Source organism: Strix uralensis, chromosome 25 (genome assembly GCF_047716275.1).
Source record: "Strix uralensis isolate ZFMK-TIS-50842 chromosome 25, bStrUra1, whole genome shotgun sequence".
NCBI lineage: Eukaryota > Metazoa > Chordata > Aves > Strigiformes > Strigidae > Strix > Strix uralensis.
Window position 1 is genome coordinate 6,400,476 of NC_133996.1, and position 16,633 is coordinate 6,417,108.

Consider the following 16,633-nt stretch of genomic DNA (forward strand, 5'->3'; position numbering starts at 1 on the left):
AACCTGAAGCAATTAATTAGAATTATGTACTTTTAGGGGAAATAAGCCCTTGCCTTACTTCCTAATACAAGGAGGAGCATGTGCTTGTGAGCTGTGCTGCTGCAGCTTGCCCCAGCGTGTTGCACCCTGCTCAGAACTGGCAGTGCCTCGTAGCGGCAGCTCTACAAGCTTTTCTTTCCCCAAAAGTGCTGATTTTAGGGCCTACCTGCTCCAGATGTCAGCAGCACTTCAGTGCTCTCCCTCCAGGCTGGAGGCAGGCCCAGAGCAGGGGTTTGGGGGCTGCAGGGGCAGCCCCAGGGGCAAGAGGACCTGCTGCCCCACTGCTGGGGCTTGCCAACCCCATCTCTCCCTGGGGACACCCACCCTGAGGGCTTTGAGGGAGCAAACAGCCCCAAAAAATCCCTCTGCCTCCTTCCCTGGCAAGGCAACCCCACCATGCTCATTTATCACCTCCCTCCTCCTCATTCTCCTCCTCCTCCGCCTTCTCCTCCTCTCCCCACCTGCTGTCAGGGGCCCTTCCCCACCTGTGTGGGGGCACCCACTGGGCTCTTCTTTCCTTCCCCACAGCCTTTGCCAAAGCACCCCACTTTTCCCATCAGTATTTTCCCCCTCATTTCTATTTCGGTGGGATATTTGGGGCCAGGGCTCCCTCGCAACCCCTGACACCGTCCAGTCCGTGGGATGCACCAGCAGTGGGGCTGTACAGCCCCATCCACTCCCTGGGGTTGCCTGTGACCCCCCACCCTCTGTGCTGCCTCGCTCCCCGCTTTTCCAAGCTCCGTCATCCCCCGGCACGGCTGTGACACCCGGCTGGGGGGACCCAGCGGGGTCATGGGGTGCCCAAAGCTGGGCACAGGGATGCCCCCAGCCCCACCGAGGAGCATCCCACCCAGCTCTGCCCCAGCTCGGGGCTGGGAGGAGAACTGGGTCAGCGATGTAACCATGGAGATGCTGAAGGAGATGCTGAAGCAGCGTCGGCACAGCCCCGCTCTCCAGAACCCTTTAAAGATTAACCAGACCCGTCACCCTCCGTCTCCAGCCGGGGATGGGGCTGGGGGGCTGAGCCTCCTCGGCAGGGAGAGCTGGGTGGGTGCTGCCCAGTCCTCCTCCACCGGCGCAGGGCGGTAAGATGCCTCCGTCTCCTCTTTTCCTTTGGGGTGCCAGTGTGGGGAGGGCAGGGCTCGGCCTCGGCAGCCTCACCGGGGCTCCTGCGCTGCAGCGGCGGCGATCCAAATGCAACAGGGAACCTGTTTTCCTGCTGGTTGTGCTCAGCTGCGCGTTGTGCATCGGGCGCTGGCTGCGTGTCCGCCGAGCAGCCGGGGGGGTGCTACAGCCATGACACCTCTCCCGGCTGCTCGGCCGGTGCCCGGTGGCTCCGTGCATCCCGCAGCCATGCGGCCCGCGGGGCAACCGGGGCTGGCTCGTGGGGAAACTTCTCGGGGCTCGCGGTGGTGGTTGTCGTTTCCCGCAAGGACGGTGCGTGGTGGCGGTAAGAGCTGGTGGGGGCTGTGGGTGCTGCCCCCCACCCTGGCGGCTTGGGGACGTGTTTCCATGGCAAGGAGGGAGGGGGCTCTCTGAATCCCGGTGGTTTGCAATATAGAGAATAAATAAAATACAGAGGGAGCAGGGGTGAAGGGAAATCTGGTGTCGTTCCTTGAATCCCCCACCCGCTGGGGAAAGGGAGCTGGGGGAGAGGCAGCGTCGGGAGCTGCGGACTCTGGTGCTTGGGCACAGGCTCCGGCCGAGCTCATCTCAGCACCGAGCACTGGGCACTTCCCTGATCTCCCCGTCCGGCACCCGCTCTCCGCAGAGGCCAAAGCAGATTGTGAGAAGAGATAAGGGGTAAAATTATGGGCAGGGTAAAGAATATCCTTTGGGCTGAGGAGCGCGCGCTCCGCTTCCTTTGCGGTGGATTATCCTTGTGTGTGTTGCATTGGAAATGATCCCATTAGCGCTCTCCTGATCTAATTTGCTTCCACCAGAGCCCAGTGCTCTCGTGGTGGCCGAAGCACCGATCAGGGAAAACAGCAGCAGGAGCCTTTTGTGTTTTCCTGGCCGTAGAAGTAACGGGGCTCGCTTGTCCCCTGGCTCTTCTCGCCGTAACGTCGCGTGGAGAGGCCTGAGCTGGGCGCTGCGCCCGGCTGAGCCCTCGTGCAAAGGGACGTGCGTTTGCTTAGGCACAGTCTAGTGTCGGGTTTGCAGGTGGGGAAACTGAGGTGAGGGGAAGGGAAGCGGCGTGAGACCAGGGGTGTGCGGGGGCTGCGCCTGGGGAAGCGTCTGGGGCCCGTTCCCTGCTGCAGGGGCTTCCCAAGAGCAACCCCAGCCCTTGTGAGTGGCCGCAGCGGGTTTGGAGCCTGGAGCGTGCCTGGAGGTGTGGGAAAATGCTCATTCCAGGGGTCCCAAAGGTCCCAAAGGTCCCAAAGGTCGCAGCTCAGCCCTGACCCATCTTGAGCAAACGCTGAGCATAAGGTGAGTGCTGCTGGCTGCTCTCACCCATCTTGGCTTCCCGTCGGCACACGGCCACGCTGGGTGGCTCCGGGCTGAGGGGCTGGTGCTCGCCCAGTGCCGATGGCTTTATCTGAGGGGCTCGAGCCCTCATGCAAGCGTCTGTTCAGCAGCGAGGGCAGAAGATCCCACGTGCACACGAGGGGAAGCGTGTGCTATGGTCGTGGCATACCCCACACCTTGCCGAACACAAGTGGCTGTGCTGGGGTCCTGCTGGGCGTGAGGAGGGGAGGGTGACAGCGAGGGGTCACTGCCACACGCTCACCTGAGGGAGCCTGGGCAGAGCAGGGGAGGAAAACACCAGCCGGAAGGGAAACGTGGATGGGCTGCTGCTCTCCGGGAGCTCATTAACAATATTAATGACTAATTGCCCACTTGCCCCTGTTCGCATCCCTTCTGTAATTGATAAACTGTGAGCTCAGCGGTGCTGGAGCTGAGCCCACGGCTCCCATCAGGTCTTGGCCCAACCGTGCCCCTGCGAAGCTCCTTCCCCTGATGGCAGCAGAAACCCCCCACCTTGCCCCACTCCCCCACTCCCAGCCATAACTAATCCTCTACGTTTGTGGCCACCTTTCCCTCTTGAAAGAGAAATATTTTTCCAGGCGCTCCCTCCATCCATTATCATAAAGTGGCTTCGCTTGGCCTGGAGTTAATAATTCACCTTTCCTTGGAAGATGGATGCTCCCATCCCACTGGAGTTTAAATATTCATGGTGAAGGGAAAGCAGCAGCCACTGTGCTGGGGGGGGGGGAGGTCTGGCAGCTGCGTCGCAGCAAAAGCCACAGTCCCTGTCACCCCGTCACCCTTGGCACATCTGCGGGGCCCCTCCAGGCACTGGCTGCTGCCAGGGCGTCACGGTGGACCCCAGCAGCAGCCCGGTGAGGTCTGCGGGGTCGGGGCCACACCCAGCCCCCGGGGCAGGCAGCCATCTGGGGCTGGAGCAGAGGCACACCCGGAGCAGCACGTAGGGATGCTGCAGCCGCTGTTCGGAGGAGGAGATGCGCGGGAGGAACTTTGCTGCTTGCAATTTTGGATACCTTCAGTGGGGGTGGACAGGGCTGTCCCCAAGCCTCAGGGTCCCACTTGTAAGCTGGGTGGGTTGGTGACACACCAAGCGCTCTGCCCACCTGGACTCAGGGGCTCCCCATGTCCCCCAGGGCACTGGGACAGGGCTGGGGGCATCACCCCATGACCTGGCTGCATGGGGGGGGTCCTGCACCCCTTCCCTCACCAGCCCCTGCCCCCATGGGTGGAAAAAGATGGTCCTGATGGGTTGTGTCAGCGGAATTTCATGGCTTTGTAAGCGCCTTGGGGGACTGTCTATCCCTTGGGGCTGCTCTGGGTGTGACAGCAGTGACACGGCCAGTGCCACCACCCGGCGTTACTGGTCTTCACACGTCCCCCGGCTTCCCCCCGCAGCTGATCCCACCCAGCAGAGCCGGGGCGGGCGAGCGCGCGAGCGGCTGACCATGTTCAACGGGGATGCCAGCTCCTCGGCGGCCAGGAATGTCGTCCGCAGCTCCAGCATCAGCGGCGAGATGTACAACCTCGAGAAGAGCGCGCGGGGCAGCGCCGACTCCGTCGCCGTCACCGCCAGCAAGAAGAGACGCTCCAGCCTGGGCGCCAAGATGGTGGCAATCGTGGGGCTGTCCCAGTGGAGCAAGAGCACGCTGCAGCTCAACCAGACCGGTGAGCACCCTGCGCCCCCCGCCGCTGCCAGCTCCCCCCCTTGGCCCTTTGCTTTAGGAGCCCCACGCGCTCCCGGCTGCCCAAAGCAACGCTCGAGCTGCCCGTGTCTGACGAAGACACCTAAAAAATCCCCTTGTAAATCCCCCTCCTCGACACACCGGCACTTCTCCAGGTGCCAAAACCATCTGCAAACCTGAGGTGGGGATGTTGCCGGAGCTCTGCCAGTGTGGGGGATCTGGGGTCAGTGTCCCCCCCCAGAGTAATGGCCAGTCCTGGCTGAGGGCAGAGAGGGAGGGAGCTCGGAGAAAGGACTTGTCAAATGGTCTGGCTCTGGGAAATATTTAAATGCTTAAAATAGCTTTTTAAAGGGCAGGCGAAGCAAAATGCTCATTTTAGTGAAGGCTTTTTCTCTAGTTACTGCTTTTTTCTTCCAGTTCTTGTTGGCATTTCATGATTTGGGAACTGTTCTATAAAGAAACGAGTTAATTTGGAGCCCTCCAACCCTGCACATCCGCAGTGTTTCTGAAGGGGTATAATTATCCCCAAAAGCCAAGCAAAAAGTGCCAGAGCTGGGCAGAACCTCACCTGGGGACGGCAGGACCGGGACCCTTCTGGCTGCCAGTGCCCAGGGGAGCGACGCCTGCTCGGGGGGGGGGGCTGCCAGGCTCAGGCAACCGCTTCCACAGGGGCAGCCCTGGATTAGCAGGACAAACCTGGCTCCCCCAGGAGCAGCCGCGGCACGGTGCCGACACACACACACGCCCACATGGCAGGAGCGGGGCTGCCGGCGATGCCAGCGGTGGATGCTCGTGCCACACTCCTCCTCCTGCCATCTGCCACCGCCTGGGACATGTGGCTGCGGGGATGGTGGAACCGCGTGGAGAAAGACAGAGATCAGTCAGTGTGGGGGCTGGGCCCGCTTGCGGCACTGGGAGTGCCTGTCCTCTGTGGCACGGGGACATCGGCACATGCTGATGGGGCCCTGGGGATTTTTTGGAGGCTGCGAGGTGGCTTGGCAGCAGCACAGGCCAGGCAGCGGGCTGGGATGGTGTCAGCACGTGTGAGCTGAGTCTGGCAGGTCTCAGCAGGTGGGGGAGATGGCTGAGGCGATGGCATCCGTGGGGGGACAGGGCTAGGACATGGCGGGGGCAGCCTGTGGCTCTCCAGCTCGGTGTGCGTGGCACCGGGACGTGTGTGCCCGTGCAGGGTCCTGCGGGGTTTCATCCCCAGGGAAAGTTTGTAAAAATCACGATGCAGAATGTACTGAGGGCTTGGGGAGGAGTGGCTGGAGAGCTGCCAGTCAGAGAGGGACCTGGGGGGGGTGATTGCCAGCCGGCTGAATAGGAGCCAGCGGTGTGCCCAGGTGGCCAAGAAGGCCAATGGTATCCTGGCTTGTATCAGCACTAGCGTGGCCAGCAGGGACAGGGAAGGGATCTGACCCCTGTGCTCGGCACTGGTGAGGCCGCCCCTCGATGAGTGGGTTCAGTTTTGGGCCCCTCACTCCAAAAAGGCCATTGAATGACTCGAGCGTGTCCAGAGAAGGGCAACGGAGCTGGTGCAGGGTCTGGAGCACAGGTCTGATGGGGAGCGGCTGAGGGAACTGGGGGGGTTTAGTCTGGAGAAGAGGAGGCTGAGGGGAGACCTCATGGTCCTCTCCAACTCCCTGAAAGGAGGGTGCAGAGAGGGGGGATGAGTCTCTTGAGCCGAGGAACCAGCGCCAGGACAAGAGGGAATGGCCTCAAGCTGCGCCAGGGCAGGGTCAGACTGGCTCTTAGGAAGGATTTCTTTGCAGAAGGGGTTGTTGGGCGTTGGAATGGGCTGCCCAGGGCAGGGGGGGAGTCCCCATCCCTGGAGGGGTTGAAGAGTCGGGTTGACCCAGAGCTGAGGGATCTGGTGGAGTTGGGAACGGTCAGGGTGAGGTTCATGGTGGGACTGGAGGAGCTTCAAGGGCTTTTCCAACCGAGATGATTCTGGGATTCTGTGAAGGAGGGCAGGGAGCAGCACACGGGGAGGCTCCGGCCATGCGCCGCACCCTGGTTCTTCCATCTGGTCCCACAGGAAGGGTGTGGGGGGGTGGGGGGGCAGCGAGCACTTCCCAGTCTCACCCCCTGTTTTGGCTTCCAGAGGGTGGCCCCAAAAAGCTTCGCAGCAACATCCGTCGGAGCACAGAGACCGGCATCGCGGTGGAGATGAGGACCAGGGTCACCCGACAAGGCAGCCGGGAATCCACCGACGGCAGCACCAACAGCAACAGCTCTGACGGCACGTAAGGCACCGCGGGGGGGACGGGAGCTGGGGCTGGGCACCCTCCCGGAGGATCTCGCTCGAGAGCCGGCAGCCCGATGCTCTCCCTGCTCTCCCCGGCACAGGTTCATCTTCCCCACCACCCGGTTGGGCGCCGAGAGTCAGTTCAGCGACTTCCTCGACGGGTTGGGGCCGGGCCAGCTGGTGGGGCGGCAGACACTGGCCACCCCGCCGATGGGTGAGTGGCCGGCCAAGGGGGCTCCCTGTCCCGGGGATGGGGGTGTCGGCTCCAGCCCCCCAGAGCGAGGGCTGCGTCGTGGCTGGTGCGGGGCTGGGTGGTGCAAAAGGAGGCTCCAGGCTGAGGGGGAGAAATTGGCTGCGGGCTCCTGGCAGGGCACCGGCGCTGGGGGACGGGCTCGATGCCGGCAGCACGGGCTGGGTCGGTAAACAGCTTGGGGATGCTCTGTGAGGGGGGGAACGTCCCGTGCAGGGCTCAGGGAAGGACACACCCCAGGGGAAGCAGCAGCTCTGCCTTTTCCCAAGGCTTCCTTGACCCCTCTGCTGCCCATCGGCTCCCCCGAGCATCCCGCTGCAGAGGGGACCCAACAAAACCGTGTTTTGTTCCATTTTTCCCTTTTAAATCCAAAACGGTTATAGAAAGTCACGCCCTAAGTCTCAGTTTCCAGCCAGCATGTCCCCAGCTGCTCCCAGGGCACACCAAGGTGTCTGTCCCGTGTCCTGCTGAGAGGCCGGAGCTGCCCCAGGGGGTCACCATGATCAGGGTCCCCTGTCCTGCCCCCCCAGCCCTGGGACCTGGTCCCACTGGCCCTGCATTAACCCCCAGTGGGAGGGAAGGGAACTGGGGGCAGTTGGACGCCTCTGTGTTTGCCCACTGTCCCCGGGAGGGAACAACGTTGGCTGCCCTTGGGGCAAGGTCCCACACGCCGAATCCCTACGGCTCCTGCCATCCCCCACCGCAGCATCAGCTCATTCCTCTCCCGCCGGCCGGTTCCTCGCGCAGCCCCTGGCACTGGGCCTGACTTGCCGTTGAACCACCAAGTGTGTTTTGAGAACATCCAGGTTCATCTCACTCCTATTAAACCCCGCTGGGACATCAGCTCGCCCCTTCCCCGTCCCCACTCCCCCCTCCCCAGGGCCACAAGGCAGCGAGCGACGGGGACCCGCCGGCCGGGGGACATTCGTACGTACGAGCGGGAGGGTGTAAGTGGGAGAACAACTTCACACCCAGCTCCAGAGGCACCTGGCCACGTTTTTTCCTGCAGATGCTTCTCCGCAGGGAGCGGGGAAGGACCCCAGTGAAGTGCCCCGGGGAGATGGGGGCTGGTGGGGTGCTCAGCCTCCAACCCCTCCTGCCCCACCCTCTCCCGCTCTTGCCAGGGTCTCGCCTGCCCCCTCGGCATTGCCCGGCCGAGGCACAGCCCCGGTTAATCCCAGCCCCTTTTCCCATCACGAGGGAAAAAATCCCCCTGCAAGGCTGCCGTGGGATGGAGCTGGCGGGGAGGAGGGGGCTCTCACCCAGTTCTCCCTTTGCTGCTCAAATCCAAGCGTCTTCACATCAGCTCGTCCTTCCTCCAAATCCACAAGAAATCCTGGGGGCAGGATGCTGGGTGTGCTGAGGCTGGGGAGCAGGCAGCGGCGTGGGGGTGCTAGCCCTGGAGATGACATCTCCCCCCCCCTGCTTTTTGGCAGCACCGAAAGGGAGAGCTGGTGGGAGGTGGCCGTCGGGGAGGGTGCTGAGCGCGTCTCGTCCCTCCGCCTAGGCGACGTCCACATCGGCATGGCTGACCGCAACGGGCAGCTGGAGGTGGAGGTGATCCAGGCGAGGGGCCTTATCCCGAAGATGGGCTCCAAGTCCATCCCTGGTAGGTGGCTGTGGGGAGGGACGGGGTCGGGGATGGAGGTGCTGTGCTGGGACCAGCCCAGGAGCCTGCTCCGAGTCAAGAGTTTCTCGCCCATTTTCCAATGCAGCCACCTACGTGAAAGTTTACCTGTTGGAGAACGGCGTCTGCCTGGCCAAGAAGAAGACCAAGGTGGTGAAGAAAACCTGCGACCCGTCGTACCAGCAGCCTCTGCTCTTCGAGGAGAGTCCCCAGGGCAAAGTCCTGCAGGTGATGTTCTCCCGGCACAGGTACTCGGGGACAGGGAGGGATCAGGGGAGCAGAAACCCAGCGTCCTCACTGCTGCCCTTCAGCCTCCCTACCCCGATCGCGGCAGGTCCCTTCCAGCTGGGAACGCTGAGTTTGCTGAGTTTTCCCCAAAACTCCCACCTGGGAGCGAGGCAGCTCCCCCCAACGCCTTCTCTGCCCCACAGGTGATCGTCTGGGGAGATTACGGGCGCATGGACCACAAGTGCTTCATGGGGATGGCCCAGATCGTCTTGGAGGAGCTCGACCTCTCCAGCGCGGTCGCGGGCTGGTACAAACTCTTCCCCACCTCCTCGCTGGCCGACTCCAGCATCGGACCCCTGACGCGCCGCCTCTCCCAGTCCTCCCTGGAGAGCTCCACCAGCCCCTCCTGCCCGTAGGCGGCAGGTGGGTGGGAGAGGCCGGGAGGGGGACGCAGACATCCTGACCTACCAAAACTGTTAGTGGATAGCTGTAAATACCCTGTCCTTTTTTTTTTTTTTTTCCTTTTTTGTTTTTTTTTTATTTTTAAAAATCTCCTTCCCGAAACAAACTCGCTCTCGACATGCTCCTCCCCGAGCACGCGTCCCGGCGTGCAGAGGGGGAAGGCGGAGAGGGAGCGAGGGCCGTGTGTTTTGAGGCAGGGGGAAGGAGAAGCAAGAAGAAAACCCCCTCCCCGTGAGGCAGACCGAGGGCTGCGACTGCCGACCGATCCCGAGACTGTTACCGCACCTCGTCCCGTCGGAATCGAAGCGACGCGTCTCTCTCCTGACCACCCGGCGAGAGCAGCTCGGTCTGATTCATTCAGCGCCGCTGCAGGCAGCATGTTGACGAGGTTTCTTTTCCTTCGATTTCATTTCCTTGCCTCTGAGGAAAAGGTAGCTTTTCAAAGAAAAAAAAACCTCAGAAAAAAAATCCAACTCAGCACTGTTTTTTTTTTTCTTTCCAAGGAATGTAGCATCTTCTATTATGTAGCTTGCCACGTGCTAACAACACACTCACTCTCTGCAATATCTAAGAGACTCTGGATTGACCGGAAACATCTGCCAGTCACTTCCCATTTGTTTGTTTTCTGACACAATTCCTGCGACACTGAGCAAGCACTTCTGGTGGCCATTTTTTCTTTTTTATTTAACTTTTTTTTTTTTTCGGTAGCATGTAGCTTGTGACCAGTGACATTGCCAAAGCGAGAGAGAACAGAAAAAGGTGCACTCACCTCACCTAAGCATACGCTGGTCTTATCCTCGTGTTTCACCACTGACCGTGGTCTTGTACGGCCAAAGCAAGACCCGAAACAGAAACTTGGTGATGCCTCACGTGAAAATTCGAGTCAGGAGAAGGTGACCCGACGGAGCAGGAATACCGTGATGCTGGTTGATCGTCTGCCTCCCCGCCCCTTCCTCCTGCGAGGGTCAGCTCGAGGTCTGGGGTGCTCTCCTCAGGTCTGGGGTCCCCTCCTCGGGTCTACTTGAATTTCAAGTAGAAGCAGAGGGTTTGCCAGGCCCCGCGGCAGGACGCACCTTTCTCTGACTCTCGACTTGGTGGTACGCTACAGGGGAACATCTCAACAGCATCTTCTGCTGATCTGGAATTAGGGTGACTGAGAGGTTATGAACAAAGGACTAGATGCTTTGAATTTATTATCAGGATGAGTGTTTTGGGTTTTTTTTGTTTGTATGTTTTGTTTGTTTGTTTTTAAAGCAGCATTTTGGTTCCCCCCGAGGGACCAGTTCTTGTAGCAAAACCGAGAATTACGGAAGCTTTTTTTGAAGGTGCCTAATGAAATTTGCTGAAAATACTCAGGGGAGACACCACTAGAAACTCTGGTTTCTTCATAAAATACACTTAACACAATGACTGTCCTGAAGGATCAGTTTCCAAAAGAGAGGGAAAAAACCAACACACCAAAAGAGGAGCAGTCTTGAGACTGGAAGAGGACAAAAGGTTAATAGGGAATTTTTGCCGACCAGATGGCTCTGACCTTCAGTCTTTAACACAAATCAACCCACAGCACAGTTGGGATTTTTTACAATTATTTATTGGCAAAGCAGAGAATTTCACAATGCACAGAGCACAACGAAACCAACCTGTGGTTCTCCTGGTGACACCAGGAACAACGAACCAGCTCGAACCTGTTGCCACAACGGAACAAAACCAAACCTGAAGGAAAAGACTGTTGCGATGAAGCTGTCCCTTCCACAAACCCAAAACCGGGGGTCAGCAAAACTCCACTGCTCGGTGGCTGGTTTACCCCACACCACCACGATTTTAGTGACATCGTGTCAAGGAATTTCAGCTGCTGTCGTGGACTTTGGATCTTTACCAAATCAAAATCACTCTAGACCTCTGAGAGGAGAGTAGGCTGGATGCTGCTGACCGGGGATGGAGAGGGGTCTGCTTCAGACCCCAACGCCTGCCTTGTAAAGGATTAAATCTCATCTGCTAGAGCAATACCTGCTGATTTCTGAGCTCGTGCTGAACGGCAACGCGCAGGACCATGAGACGCACTGTCTCGAGCAGTTTGAGGAAGCAAACTCGGTGCCCTGACTACTGAAACAGGAATAAACAATGGTTTGAACATGACGTTCCTTCCAGAGCACGAAGCAGTTATATGAGGTCAACGACGCCTGGATGAGGCTAAACTCTCCCTGCTCCGGCATGCTGGAGTTTTGAATATACATGAGAGAAGGCATCTTAAGAGGAAAAGATTTCTGCTCCTTCAAGTTAAAATTATTTGCTTTTGCTTTACTAACTCCATTTCAATAGAAAAAGTGAAAAATCTGCCTGTGGCAGGACAATAACCACGTCCACGGGGAGGTGGAAGAGCAGCGTGGGCAGAGCAGGGAGCTCTGTGGGTATTTTCTGCTCGCTGGTGCGGACACAGCATCCCACCCCCTTCCCCTTCCAGCACAGAGCTCGCTGGCTGCACATTCCTGCAGCGAGCTGCAGAGCTTTACTACTCCCCCTCTTCATGAGAAGAAAACGCTGTTCTTGAGATAGAGAACAGAAGTGGATGAAGAGCAGCAGCAACACCGAGTCAGCCGGGCGTGCAGATGCCTGAGGTCTAGCAAAAGGCTCACTCGTTCTGCGCCAGTTGAAAACCCTACCCTTGCTGGCACGTGGAAAACCCAGAGCAAAGAATTATCATCTGGAAGGCACACCTGGGTACTCCAGGGAACAGGGAAAACCCAAATATTTTGGCTTATTTTTTATCGTTAAGACTGAGGATGCACTGGAGGGGAACAGCGTAGCTCACATCAGAACAGGCCGTCCCCCAGCTCTTTCTCAGTGGTGAATCCTCGTTTGCTGCAACATGACGGCTTTGTGGGAACGACTCCTCCTGCTCATCGAGACCAGCAAGGTGGAGCCACCCTGCCCATGACGTGAAATGACTGTCACTTACTCACTAGACTAACTGAAATCCATCAAGACTTTAACTTCTTCACTTCCAGCACTACGTGCCCAGTCCCCGCAGGGAGTTGGTACTCACTTCTCTGGGGAAGCACCTGGGTCAGGACCCACCTTAGACTTACGTGGAGAAACTAAAACAGGAGGAGACCGAAGTGCATCACGTTTACATTGCAACATCAGCTCCTTCTCATTTCCTAACCCATGAGACCACGTGTCGGATGTTTTCCCCCTCGAACAACAAGAACAAAAAAGCCAAGACACCCAGTTGCTTCCTACAGGCAACACACCTGAAAAACCACAAGCTTCTGGACTCCAGGTTTTTTTCTGGGGGAATGTTTTATTGCAAAGGGCATTTTTTTTTTTTTAATGTACTATATGATTTGCAGAAAGTGGCTGCACTGACGAGGCATTATGTGTTAGATTATTTCCTTCCTTTCCTCCACCTTCCATCAGGAAAGGAAATTCAAACCATTTGACTTTCCAGGTATTTTCCCCTAGAAAGAATAATTCATATTAAACTGAAGCAGCTTTGCAGCCTGTTTTATGCCCAGCACCCTCAGCAGTAAGTGAGCAGCACGTAGCACCCACCCAAGACACAGACGACCTTACTAGAGCGCAGCTGACAGTGGATGCTGGTGTCAGAATCAAGGCACCCTGCTGGAGTAACAAGGATGGATTTTGCCAAAACAGCCTTGAAATGATACTTAAACATCCCCTGAACTCTAATAAAAAAAAAGAGTCACGGCCATGCAGCAAAGCACGGAAAACACTACATGATTTCACGCCCAGGTCTAAGTTAGCCCTGGGTTTTCTACAAGCCTGGAATGGGCTTTATTTGCCAAAGGTGAGTGATAATTTTCTAGGGCACCAGAAGGTGGGCCAGGCTTCTGGGCTTAATCAGAAATTAGCTCCCATTTCATCAACGTCATAGCACGTTGAAAGCGTGGGGAGAAGATGCTTAGACATAGTTTTCCTGAAATCAAGTGAGATACAGAACCAACTACCTGGTCAGCAATCAGAAAACTAAACCTATTCAGTGGCTTTGGGAAATGCCACGGAGCAGCTGAGACGGTGGGAAGCATTCCCTCCACAGCCACCTTTTCCAGCTCTTAAAACCTTTTCTCCAGAAGCAGTTACAGATGTAGCTTTCGACTGCAAATACGAGACCAGAAACTCCTGCGGGAGCGGGATCAGGATTCCCTTCGCTGACAGGGAATCGCTTCTGGTCACTGTCTCACGCGACTGCTCCAGCAGCGATGAGACTGGAGGAGCCAAGCCTGTTTTGTACGTTTGTGCACATCAGTGCACGTGAGAGGAGTTAACACTGAAGTACCTTCACTTCTTTAAGTGGGCTTGCAGATACTCAGCAGCAGTGAGTACACTGTAAGGGTCTTTACTGATCTAAGGCTATTTATAAAAACAGCACTGGTGATGTTTTTTCAGGCATAAAGAATCCACCTTCTACCTTCTTCCAGTTGACTCGGACACTTCTTCCCAGATTGATGTGAAACGCTTGGACAATGCACATCTGTAAACTTCCTTAAGGGTGTGCATTTGGCTACTGATTTGGAAAATAACTGCATTTTAAAGGTCAAGGAACAGTGTTCAGGCACCGTTCTTCTCGATGGCTGAATTCAAAGTCTAAATGTGTTTTGCATCACAGACGGAAAAAGATATTAAGAGCTCTCTCTGCTTTCCTTTGGGTTTTCATGCCTCCAGACAGATCTGTAAAGTTACCTTCAGTAAAAGCACGGTTTGCATCCCGTGATGTGCCAAAGGCATGACGGCCCGCTCCAGTGGTTCTCTAGCAAAGCTGTTTCAACTGGAAGTCTTCCTTCTACTTCACGTTCACAAGCATAAAAAACACCCCAACCCTTGGCTGGGTGTTAGAGGTGCAAGAGTTGCGTTTATGAGCTAAAAAGAAGGTTGAAAGGCTGCAGAAAAGACTTCCTATGGAAAAAAAGTGTCTGCAATAAGCATGGTTGGAATTGGTGGGGTAAAGACGTGCTACGTGTGACACAGCTGAAGTGATCCAAAACAGACTCAGCGCCCAGATGTGACAATAACGCTCACCCTAACTGAGCTGGTCCGTATTTGGGGAAGATTTAGGTTTTAAAAGTAGACTTGGAAAAAATGTACAGTAAAGGGCCTAAGTGTTTGTCTTGCTGTCTGAATAACCGCCACACTGTTTAACCCCGACCATCCGCCTCGGGCACCGCCGCAGGACGGAGCACGGCAGCAGCCGGGAACCCGGGAGAAAGCAGCTGCCACCAAGGCGCAAGAGCTGGTGTGACCACTGTGCCTGGCTGGAGCTCCGATTATTGGTATACCTCATTCTTTTTTTTTTTTTTTTTCTTCTTCTTCTTCCCCTCCTTTTCCTGTTTTTTTAAAGAACCAGAGCTTAGTGCACTCGATCACATTCAGGTTATTTTTTGTTGTAACTGTGCAATGAAGAGCAATTCTACGGGGCGTGCATTTCCCACCTGCTCCCACGCTGGCTCCTGCCAGCTCCACCTCTGCTTCCTTTGGCACTTGCACTATTGATCACTGAGCTACAGGGCAAGGGAAGCAAGAGGCCAGAGCGCTCCTCTGGAGGGAGGGATGATTTGGCCAGACAGGAGGAACCCCCCTTTCTTCTCTCCATTAAAAAGCACAGAGAGAAATAGTGCTCCCAAGGCTGCCCCTTCGCCCGACGCAGGCGGGCGCTTGCAGTCGTGCTCCCCCTGTCGCCCTCCCCTCCCACGAAGGGCTGGCGAGGAGGCGAGTGTCCCGAAGGATGGCGAGGACAGCGCAGCTGCTCTTGGAGGGGCACTAAGCCCTCACTAAAGCTTTTGCCTGTAGCACAGATGGAGAGGGAGTCCCTCCGTCGGGTGACAGGTACTGAACATCGATCCGGTTCGCTAACGGGATCGGTCTGTGTGTATCTGCTAGATCCCAGCGCTCACTGAAAAAAGGGACCTTTGTCCTAACACTTGCAGTGAGACGTGAGCAATGTTTGATGGCAGAGGGCCTCTGGAAGGAGCAGCACCCCCTCTTTGTACCCAACTGGCCAGGGACCCTGGCAGCGGATGCCTCTTGAATGTTAGCACTTTGAAGTTGGTGGCCTTGTTTTCTTAAAAGGGCTTGATCTTTTCATGCAGTTAAAAGTAAATAATCTTCCCCATCATGTTGTCCTACTCCCCACCTCAAATTTAAGCTATGAACAAGCACCTGGATCATTTAAGATATTATCCAGGACTCAAGAATCTGTCATTAATCTCAGAAGTTTATACCTCAACTGTAAAAACATATACATCTGTCTTGGTAACAACACTTGGTAAAGTAGCAGCTCCCAAGTCTGAATTGAAGTTTGTCCTTGAATTTGATTGCTAACAGCACCACGGGAAAAAAAACACAAAACCAAACCCCCACAAACACACAGAGAAAAAGCACCAGTGAATTTTTTAGAAGCACCCAAACTGAAGCATTCATCCTATCAAAAAAATCAGAATTTATATTCCCAAACAAGTCACGTGAGGGATTTTACCGATACCTCACCCGTCTTTAAACACAGCCTATGCCTTTTAAACTGCGTTAGCCCCCTAAAAAGCACGAGAGGGCATAAAAGGGTCCAAGACTGTTAAAGGTACGAGGCAGTGAGAGAGGCACCCAGGACAACTCAGGCAGCCGTTTCTAACCGTAGCCCTTCCCCAGGCTTCAGAAGGTTAAAGCGAGTGTCTTGACAGGGGTGCATCCCGCGAGAGCGATACAGCCAAGCAAGGACACAGACATCTACGCTACTTCACATTTTCCATCCTAAAGTCCCCAGCAAGTTGCATTGAAAAGAATTACCTAAACCAAGAGAGTCCCATTAGACTGGGAAGTTGTCAGAACTCCGTTAGCCACGAGTTAATTGTCACTACGAGCTTGGCCTCCAATCCCTAAGGAGAGAGGCAGCAGCCAGCTCACCAGGCGGGTGGCACACGTCGAGCTGACGTCTGTCCGCGTGCAGCTGCTACCTGCAGGGAAAAGGAGAGTTAGTTGCAGAACTCGGACAGGACTGACACACTCACCCTGGGGAGCTTTGTGCTTCTGGAAGCCAGGATGTAATTGCATAAGTGAACAAATCTGGCTGCCTTCACTAGCCCACTCGTATTCTGTGATAAACTTGGCTTTGATGACAGATTCGCAAGTTTAACAACTCCACTTTAAAATAAATGCCGCAGAGGGGTGAACGTGGGGTCCTTTAAGCCCCAGTTCCATGTTCAAGACAAGGGGATGGGCTTGTGATGGATACTTGAGAACGGGAATAGATTTAAAAAGAAGCAAATGGCAATTTTATACCTGTGTTATGTAATGTTTTATATGTGTGTGGTCTTTCTTAATGTAAAACTCTTGTATTTTTGTGGTTTATATGCAGCAGGACTGATGGCTGTGAGGGTGCACGCTATTTTGTAAAATATTCTTAGCCAGTTTTCCCAAGGAGGAAAAAACTGAAGTATTCACATTTTCATTGGCTTGTACCTGCATGTACAGTATTGGGGCAGCAAGTGAAGATGATTAAAGCCAGCTTGAAAACTTTTTTCTGTGCTTGAGTTGAGCTTCTCAAAACATCCAGCCCAAAACCACGTGGAGCTTAAGAAAGCCAACCCTCCCCCTGC

General features: G+C 55.9%; 1 protein-coding gene across 3 annotated transcripts; it reads left to right on the forward strand.

Moving 5' to 3' along the window:
- The first annotated feature begins 1,054 nt into the window (after nucleotides 1–1,054).
- On the forward strand, nucleotides 1,055–16,554 carry RIMS3 (regulating synaptic membrane exocytosis 3). Of its 3 annotated transcripts, none has more exons than XR_012632238.1 (8): nucleotides 1,055–1,124; nucleotides 3,925–4,194; nucleotides 6,319–6,460; nucleotides 6,564–6,676; nucleotides 8,220–8,321; nucleotides 8,428–8,567; nucleotides 8,771–12,837; nucleotides 13,437–16,554. XR_012632238.1 is itself a non-coding variant. In XM_074894578.1 (7 exons), exons 2-7 carry the CDS (start codon nucleotides 3,975–3,977, stop codon nucleotides 8,981–8,983), a joined length of 930 nt encoding a protein of 309 aa, XP_074750679.1. In that variant the 5' UTR covers nucleotides 1,055–1,124; nucleotides 3,925–3,974; the 3' UTR covers nucleotides 8,984–16,554. The 3 variants fall into 3 exon arrangements, 1 of the variants encoding a protein (XP_074750679.1); XR_012632237.1 differs by having other exon boundaries at nucleotides 8,771–9,417; nucleotides 9,533–16,554; XM_074894578.1 differs by having other exon boundaries at nucleotides 8,771–16,554.
- Nucleotides 16,555–16,633: the final 79 nt, after the last annotated feature.

Bases quoted from the DNA above. Each gene is read 5' to 3' on its own strand.
- RIMS3 (XM_074894578.1), top strand. From the start codon at position 3,975: ATGTTCAACGGGGATGCCAGCTCCTCGGCGGCCAGGAATGTCGTCCGC. The intron at 6,461-6,563 runs GTAAGGCACCGC...TCCCCGGCACAG, and splicing joins AGCAACAGCTCTGACGGCAC to GTTCATCTTCCCCACCACCC. The intron at 8,568-8,770 runs GTGATGTTCTCC...TCTGCCCCACAG, and splicing joins CCCAGGGCAAAGTCCTGCAG to GTGATCGTCTGGGGAGATTA.